Raw genomic sequence first — 9,300 nt, 5'->3', positions numbered from 1 at the left:
TAGCAATGAACATGAGTTTTTTTTTACTCGTATTTAGTTGAATGAAAAATTAGAAAGTTGATATTTGAGTAAGTCCAAATAGACTAGATATGAAAAAAAAAATATGTGGTGTTATTCAATTTAATTAATGGTTTAAAAAATAAAACCAACACACTTTCGTCGATTATTTTTTCGCACAATAATGTACAAAGACTCTAAAAAAAATATCTTTTTTAAAAAAATGATGTTCATCCATTATTATTATTTTTAAAAAGAAAAAATATGACGTTGATTTCTAAAATGAAAAAGTGGAAATGAAGAACATAAATAAAAATAAAGAAATCATAAATTTAATATTTTGTGTTTTTGAATGATACTATGTAAATTAGAGTTAAATGATTAAAATGGAACAATGCTAAGTTAGCATGACAAAATGAAAAATGAGGGCAAGTTAGAGGAGTTGTGTATGTGTTTTTAATTGGTTTTTGTGTCATGTCATGACATGTTAAGTGCACACGTTCCACTTTGTTGATTCTTTGGAAAGAAGTGTCAAAATGGAACATAAAAATTGAAGTTGAAGGGTTAAAAATTGAACAAGGTTGATTGGAATGTCAAAATGAAATTTAGGAACAAGTTTAAGAATCTGCATATGTGTTTGGCCTTATTTATTTGACCTCCAAAATTATAAAGTTCTTTTCTTAGACAACTTATTTTGAAAATAGTCTCTTATTTTTTTTATTAAAACTCTAAACTAAATAGTTTCTTAAGTTTATAATATTAGTGAAAAGTCCTCTCTCAAACTTTTACCTATTTTTTAATATTGTTTTTATCCAAAAATTTATGTATGAAATAGTCAATCGTCTTTATACATTTAGAATAAATAATAACTCGATATGAGAGAAGGTGAGAAGAGATTAGAGAACGTCTTACTTTATTTAGTAGAAACATTATTGTAGCTAAACTAAAAATCTACATTTACTTGTCAAACTATATCAATTTATTGTTGCCATATAACGTTGCAAGAAAATAAATTTTTGTACGTGAAATCAATGTAATGAACCTCTCTATTATAATAATAAAAAAAGACAAGTTTGACGGCACTTTCATCACTTTTGGTTTGTCATCAAACTCTTATTTTTAAAATTAAAATCAAGAGGTTCATCACGTCAATTTCACGCATAATAGGATAGAAATTATTTTCTTATAACGTCATATATCAATAATAAAATGATGTAGCTCGATAATCAAAGGTAGGTTTTTAGTGTAGTTGCAATAATATTTCTACCAAACAAAACAATGTGTTCTTCTTCTCACCTTCTCATACATAGAGTTATTATTTCTACTAAATATACAAAAACGTGATTGAATATTTCATACATAAAATTATGGACAAAATCAATGTTAAAAAATAAATAAAAATTTGGAGACGAACCAAAAGTGTACTAATATAAAAATACAAGGATAACTTTAAGTCTTAATCCTAAATAAAAAAAAGATATTCTGGGCTTTTTCTCTAAAATACAAAGATGTGTTCTTTCTTCTTCTTAATTTCTTTAATTGTTTTTTTTTTTGGCTCAGAGACTTTTGACAAAAATTGAAAAAAAATAGAGTAAGTATTTATCCACTCCATCACAACCCTTGTTGAGAAGGAATAAGCACACACATCTCGATTGATGTGTGTATTTTTTTGAAAATATCTATTAACTTTGAGAATAACTTAGTTATTTTAAATTTATTATGACTATTTAAAAATTAGGATAGTCAAAATATTACATGTATCACATATATTATTTTAAAGGGAAAATTGTATATAATAGCAAATTATTAATTCAAATCAAATGCTATAACCATAGTTTGATTTAATTGAATCCAATAGCAAACTATTGTTATTTCGCCTCTCTCTGTGGTGAATCTCTCTCGCCACTCTCGTTCTCGCTGGGCAGTCTCCCTTGCCTCTCTCCCTTTTATACAAACACAAATATATAAAATGCGTTTGTATTTGTATAAAGCGAGAGAAAATTGTATATATACATATATTTTCGTTTTCCTCTCTCCCCTCTTCTAGATCTCACTCGCCACTTTCACTCGCCTCTCTCGCTTTATACAAACACAAATGTATACATTGCGTTTGTGTTTGTATAAAGCGAGAGAAAATTGTATATACAAATACAAATTCATATATTTTCGTCCTATACACTTATGATTATACAAATACGATCTTCCCCTGCCCAGTTTTCTTTTGTCTTTCTCTCTTTCTCATTTTATATAAACACAGATTATACAATTGATTCTTTTGTATATGTATACCGAAACTGATTTTACAATTTATTTCTTTTGTATATGTATAGCGAAATATACATATTAATAGACATAGCAAACATAAAGTTTGTATGGAGCGTAATTATGCAAACTATAAATATAACATACAAATATGATTTTTATGTTTGATATATGTGAAAGTTGCTCTATTTAAAAAGTACGTTTAAAATATTATGAAAATAATTAATAATAAAATTATAATGTTAAAACAAATAAAATAATATATATTGAGTTCGAACTTTTGTATGTAGTGTTATTTATAAATATATACATTGATAACATCTAATTAGTATTGATTCATATCAATAATCGAATGCATATTAAATCATACCATGAAATTATTGTCAAATATTTTTTCAAAGTGGATTGTGAAATTATATTGGCTATACTATATAATATTGCGGTTGATGTTCGTTTCTTCTCTATTCTTATTTTATTTTATTTATTATATACTTACAAATTTCATGTAAACTACATAAAGGCATGGACCCACACTTTTACCAAAAGTGCCCTTCCGGTTCGGTTCATCTTTCTCAAACTTAGCTTGAAAGATTGGAACTCGTTTTCTAATTCCTACACAACTCCATCATTACCGGAGAATCCATTTCGCCGATCTCCGATCAAGAGATCTCAGATCTAAGCACAAGTGGAATCACTTATCTGTAGGACGTTGGGCGCAATTTATTCCTCCATTTTATTGGATTTCTGTATAGAAAACGTTAATGGCGAGCAGAAATAGAACGCTCGTGTTTAGAAAGTATAGAGATGCGTTGAGAAGTGTTCGGATCCCGGCGGGCTCTTCACCGTCCACGTCATCCGGACATGGTAGTGGGCCGGTGATCGAATTGGCAACGACGTCTTTGCTTAATCCTAATCGATCTTATGCTCCTCTCAGTACGGAAGACCCCGGAACCTCCAGGTTTGTTATAGAGGTCCTTGCATTTTCAATTATTGTTTCTGAATTTGTTCCCGAATATTTTGTTATAAGTTTAGGGACATATTATGCTAGCTCAGAATCTGGAAGTAACTTTGACGGATGGCATTGAGAACTTATTTGTCCAATTCCTTTTGTTATGATAACCGATAGGAAGCTCGACTATTAGATAATAGTTGATTGAAATTACTAAGTCCAAGTTGCTTACTTTTTTGTTACGAATTGTGTAATTTTTATTGTTTAATCATGTTTCAAATTCTTGTTCCTATGAGAGTTTATTGAAGTGATGAGTGTAATGATGCAATTTCATATATATTCAAATGAAGTTTGCTTAGTCAATATTCGTGAAAGGAGGATAATCGGTGGAATTTACTCAGGTGAAATTCTGATAATTAACTTGATCTGCTGAATGTGCTGCAATTTGCAACAGGAAGAATATGACTGTCTAATTTAGCAAGTTGAATTCTTTATATCTTATTATCCTAGCAAAACCATAGCAGAGCTTCTAATTTGACCAATAAAATGTTTTCTTTAGAACGGTAACATGTCATATAAAATGGTGTCTTATTATCACACAAGTGATTTGTGTGGTTGCTTTATATTTAGTTCATTCATTTGTTGGGGGATCATCCGATTTGTTAATTCTACAAAAATTTCTGCACATTTGACATGGAAACGGAACCTGGTTCTGGTATGTCATTATTGAGGAAGTTGTGGGCATCACCTGCAATTTCCCTTAGCCCGCCGATTAGAGTTCAAATGTGAATCTAAAAGAGTGAAGTCCAGTTTGTTGATCATCCTATGTTACTATGGTGGTTGAATCCTTAAATTGGTGTTCTCCCATTTTCCGTGCATTTTAAAAGTCTATCTTCGACTAAAGCGTACTGCAGGCTTTTTGGAAAAAAAGAAGAAGAGAAACATTGAGAAATTCTGGTGCTTATTATACCTGTAACAACTGCAAAGATTTGAAGAGGGATCTCCAGTCACTATGTAAAACATAACTATTGAGAACCATGTCAGTTGTCATATTATACTTCTGAAAAAGAAATTCTTTTCATTTAAATCTCTTGGGCATCGTTTTCAATTTGGCAGCCTTCTTAGATCTCAGTATCGTGTTTTCTTTACATACTTCCTAGATTTCTTTTTATCAAGTTTATATTTCCTAGATCATATGGATGTCCTTTATGGTTTCCCCTGCTCTGGATTACATGTTGTTCCCCTGTTGCAGTAATGGTACAGTTACAGTAGGTCTACCGCCAGCTTGGGTGGACTTATCAGATGAAATCACGGCTAATGTGCAACGGGTCCGGACAAAGATGTCTGAACTAGCCAAAGCTCATGCTAAGGCTTTAATGCCATCATTTGGAGATGGTAAGGAAGATCAGCATCGTATTGAGGCTCTTACCCATGAAATAACTGATCTTCTCAAAAGATCAGAAAAAAAATTACAAAGACTTTCTGCAGCTGGGCCTTCCGAGGATTCAAATGTTAGGAAAAATGTACAGGTGAGCCTTCGCGACTATAATTCCATTGTGCTTTCTAATTTTGATTTTAACTTATAGCCTGAATGCATTTGTTCCAATAGTTTTCCTTTTTTTTTCTTTCCTCCATCCCACCAAAATATGAGGTTGGAGGATCTGGGGATTCTGTACATCCAGCTATTTTCTTATTAACCGGTTCCTTTATAACATACGGTAAGTACTAATTTGTATGACTTTCTTTTCATTCTCAAGCTGGAATCCATAAGTTGTCTTCAAGACTTTTAACTTTTACACCCTCTGCCCGAATAAAACTAATGTTCCTTTTTTTTTTGTCAGTCCCAAAGAGTTCTATCTCTTCCTTTATATGGGAAATTTATCTTCCTCGCAACTTAAACAGATGGTCATATTTAATGTTGTGGCATTGACAATCAGGATTTATATTGCCAATGCCAACTTGCTTAAGATTGGGGCATAATTGTTGTTGTAGTCATGATAAAGGAAAAAAGCTGCAGTAAATTGACGATAAACCCAAAAATAGTCATAATATCGTGAATCTTTTTTTCATCAAATAAATTATACTCCATAATGCATCATTTGAACACCCTAATAGAGTAGATAGAGATTCATATTTCTGATCCCACCTAGTTTGAGAATTAGACATGGTCAATAATATCAAATAGATTCAAACAAATATGAACTATCATTATTTATATCATTTAAAACTTGATGGAGGCATCTTTTCAACAACTTCCTCACTTTTACATTTCATTAATATATTAAATGCTTTTTTACCAAACTTAGTATAATTATGTATACCAATGTGATACTCTTAAGCAATGGCCAAATTGGGTCTATTTGATTTGGGAAGTGGGAGTAAAATGGAAGCTTCACAAAGAAATGAGGTGTTCTATTTTTTAGAACTTTGATAAGGGCATGGCTAATAAAGTGTCTTCGTATGCTCTATTCAATTTCATTAGTAACGAATGTTTTTTGAACTACAATATCAGTTTGATTCTGCTATAAATCTGATTACAACAATTGCATATTGCATTTGTGCTTACAATGTGATATTCCTATGACAGCGCTCTCTTGCTACAGATCTTCAAAGCCTATCAATGGAGCTTCGCAGAAAACAGTCTACTTATTTGAAGCGGCTTCAGCAGCAGAAAGAGGTGTGTACAAATAGTTTATAGCTTGAGCCACAATCTGTTAGCAGGAGGTATTAACAGGAGTCGTTGAGATTGCACGAATCAAAGTCCTATATTATGGCACCCGTATGCGTAGCTGTGCTGTTCATGCATACAATTAATTTTATGGATGATAATCAGCATGCTGCCTGCTTTTCAAGGGTAGTTTTTTTGGGGAGGATTCCTTTTTTTTTTTTTTTTGATAACCGAGAAATCCGTCTGTGACCCGCCCTTTGGACCAATCACAGCCTTCTAAACTCGGTGGATAATGGGCCCGCCCCTCTACCCTTCTCCACTTAAATACCGGGCTTCGCTTTGCATGGTGTGGGGCTTGAACCTGCGACCTAAGCCACAAATCCTCCACCTTTTGCCACTTGAGCTAGGCCTTGGGGGCTTGGGGAGGATTCCTGAAATATATATTTGTTAGGTTTCCTCTAATGTTGCCTTTTCATGTAGGGTCCAGATGGAGTTGACTTGGAAATGAACTTAAATGGGAGCCATTCCAGAAGGGATGATGATGATTTGGATGACTTGGTATGCAATTTCTATTATATATAAATTTTATTTCTTACTTCTACTCGGGATCCTGCAAATGAAATCAGGAAAGATGTGTATGTAATAGTCAGGTGACTTTGTTTTGGTAATATCAATACTATTGATCAGCAAAAGTAAAACGGAGCATTACCATTAAAATGCACTACATTGTTAGATATGAATTAGAATTACACAAAGAATTACACAACCATTTATATTATTGTTGCAAGTGAACAGACATGAGTTGATTAATTCGGATACCAGCTGAAGGTACTAACTCGGGTGATTGCATAAGGTGTAAAGAAAGAACACTAGTTGTTGTTTTAACATCAGTTACTTTTGGCTATAGATCTTAGTCTTTTATGATATTTGTATGATTGGATTCTCTCATTTTGGAATCCTCGTTGCCTTTTATGGCTGTGGTTGGGGGGTGTTTGGTCTTACGTCCTTAAAATACCTTCCTGCCTTTGAAGAGTGGTTTTGTGAGATACCTTGGAGAGTTTATCTCACAAGAAAATTTTGACTGCACCAAATGTCTGTCCAGGGATTTAATGAGCATCAGATGGCCAAGCTAAAGAAAAGTGAGGCATTCACTGTCGAAAGAGAGAGAGAAATACAGCAGGTGATATTTCTTGCTGCTTGTGGTTTTCTGAAATGTGCATATCATTGTTTTGTGTCTTAGCCTCCATGTGCTTATATGTTAGGTGGTTGAATCAGTGAACGACCTTGCCCAAATTATGAAAGATCTATCAGTTCTGGTGATAGACCAGGTTTGAACTTACAACACCTTTTCATATTCACCAAGTTCTGCTTCAGCACGGGTTATTGGTGTACTGAACTTATGTCTAATACAGGGTACTATCGTGGATAGGATAGACCACAATATTCAAAATGTTGCATCAACAGTTGAGGACGGCCTTAAACAACTAAAGAAGGTCTCACTTTGCTTTCTCCATTGCCATTCTAATTCACAGAAATTCCCATCTTTGCAGTCATCTGTCATTTGATTTAATGTTTTTTTCTTCATAAAGGCGGTCATTTGATATAATATTATGTTGGGCTTAATTGAATTGCAGGCTGAACGAAGTCAGAAACGAGGTGGAATGGTCATGTGTGCAACAGTTCTAGTTATCATGTGCTTTATAATGCTAGTCCTCTTAATTTTGAAGGAGATAATATTCTGATTCCTGAAAGTATTTTCTACAAACTTTGCATAGTATTGTTTCTCACAACGCTACACGGTGAAGCAAGCTCAACACATGTGCGAGAATCCAGTGAGCTAGTTCCATATCATTTTTCTGCTACTACATTTTATTGTATCTGTATTGTTAGTGAGGACTGCGGAAGGTTTGTATTATAGTCAGAGGAAGTTGATAGATCTCCAGGGATCCTGTATAGAGCATCGACTGTAATACGCCGATGCTATTGGTAGAGAGCATAATACATATTCTTTACCCTGGAGAATTTTGTAGTCTCCCCGACTTCACATTATATGCCTGAGGAGGATACATCTTATTCTGTATTTGTGGCCCTTCATTTTTCAATTGAGATGCTACAGATGATTTTACACTTTCAATGTTCATGTTTTAGCTATTTTATCTTTATTATTTAATTATTTATCCTACCTTTTTTTTTTTATAGAAGCTGTATTAGTACTATAGGTTTATTCTTCAAATTGTTGAATATAATTAAAAAAAGTTACAATAAGATAGTGTATATTATATGTGATACTATCTAAATAGACTGGTATAGCTTCCCCACAGCACCAATGCCAGGTATCCAATGCATTGTGCTCCTATAGATTACAGTATAGCTGTTTATCTTATTAGGTTAGTCTATGCAAATGAAGGCCTTTATTTTTTGGTAGTATTAAAATTTTGACTAAATAAAATACCATTGACACTACACTTCGCTGCAAGTTTATAATGTGTAGATAGGTAAAACTAGTAAATATAGAGTATTAGATTTCCTTGGCTTTTTCACATTTTACTTTTTAATCCTTTTTAGTGAAAATTCTAGCTCTATCACTGTACTCATAAACTACCCGACTCAAATTTGCCAAAAGAAGGAATTTTCTTATAATTCATTCTCCCAAATTATCAATTCTTCGCATTTGTGTACTTTATTTGTCAAAAAATAACCACATTAGTTATCTCCCTCCAAATATATTATGTTTAATAGTGGCCTTGTTCAAGTGTGGGTCTAGGAGGAGGCGAGGGTGTTCATTCAAATCCCCTTATAAAAAATGTTCTAAGTTCAAATTCTATATGAACACAAGACTAGATGTTGACTCAGTGATTTAAAGATCCAAAATTCAACTAAATGTCCTAAGTTCAAATCTTATGCACTACATTTTGGATTATTTTTGCTGCTCGATTCATAGACGTCAAATTAGTTTACAAGGCGTTGAAGGGTCGTTATTAATAATAAAATATACATGACCAACTGTTAACATCAGCAGCTCTCGTAGCTCAGTTGGTTAGAGCACCCGTTTAGTAAGCGGGAGGTCTTGAGTTCGACTCTCAACGAGAGCAATTTTTTTTTTCCATTTCTGTTTTCTGATGAAAATTGACGGTAGTAGAGCTTGTAATTCTTTGCCATTTAAAGGTTAAGAACATCATACATACGTTCTAAGATTTTAGTTGCATTTTTTTTTCACCATTGGGAAGTAGTAATTAAAAAAAACTTTGTTTTCACTATTTACCTCTGCTGGAAGCAAAGGGCGCGAAAACTCCAAAGCTAGTAGTAATGGGAAGGACGATAAAGAACATCAATCCTTAAAAAATGATGTGATTTTAGCGCCTTTTTGAGTGTCTATTTGAGTTCCATACAGCAGTATAAACAATCACAAGGTCGCTTAAGTTGA

General features: G+C 33.0%; 1 protein-coding gene and 1 non-coding gene across 2 annotated transcripts; both read left to right on the top strand.

The window, feature by feature from the left end:
- The first annotated feature begins 2,789 nt into the window (after window positions 1–2,789).
- LOC125851326 (syntaxin-43-like) lies at window positions 2,790–8,010 on the top strand. Its single transcript, XM_049531111.1, has 8 exons — window positions 2,790–3,217; window positions 4,461–4,737; window positions 5,796–5,885; window positions 6,357–6,434; window positions 6,979–7,056; window positions 7,139–7,204; window positions 7,289–7,369; window positions 7,511–8,010. The coding sequence occupies exons 1-8, from the start codon at window positions 3,021–3,023 to the stop codon at window positions 7,616–7,618; spliced, it is 975 nt and encodes a 324-aa protein (XP_049387068.1). The 5' UTR covers window positions 2,790–3,020; the 3' UTR covers window positions 7,619–8,010.
- Window positions 8,011–8,894: 884 nt separating this feature from the next.
- TRNAT-AGU (transfer RNA threonine (anticodon AGU)) lies at window positions 8,895–8,968 on the top strand. Its single transcript has one exon. It is a non-coding gene; the product is annotated as a tRNA-Thr (tRNA).
- The last annotated feature ends 332 nt before the right edge of the window (window positions 8,969–9,300 follow it).

The sequence above is a fragment of the Solanum stenotomum genome, chromosome 1, assembly GCF_019186545.1.
Source record: "Solanum stenotomum isolate F172 chromosome 1, ASM1918654v1, whole genome shotgun sequence".
Taxonomy (NCBI): Eukaryota; Viridiplantae; Streptophyta; class Magnoliopsida; order Solanales; family Solanaceae; genus Solanum; species Solanum stenotomum.
The sequence above is the reverse complement of the archived record's forward strand: the minus strand, read 5'-3'. Positions and strand labels throughout refer to the sequence as shown.

Bases quoted from the DNA above. Each gene is read 5' to 3' on its own strand.
- LOC125851326 (XM_049531111.1), top strand. From the start codon at position 3,021: ATGGCGAGCAGAAATAGAACGCTCGTGTTTAGAAAGTATAGAGATGCG. The intron at 7,205-7,288 runs GTTTGAACTTAC...TGTCTAATACAG, and splicing joins CAGTTCTGGTGATAGACCAG to GGTACTATCGTGGATAGGAT. The intron at 7,370-7,510 runs GTCTCACTTTGC...ATTGAATTGCAG, and splicing joins GCCTTAAACAACTAAAGAAG to GCTGAACGAAGTCAGAAACG.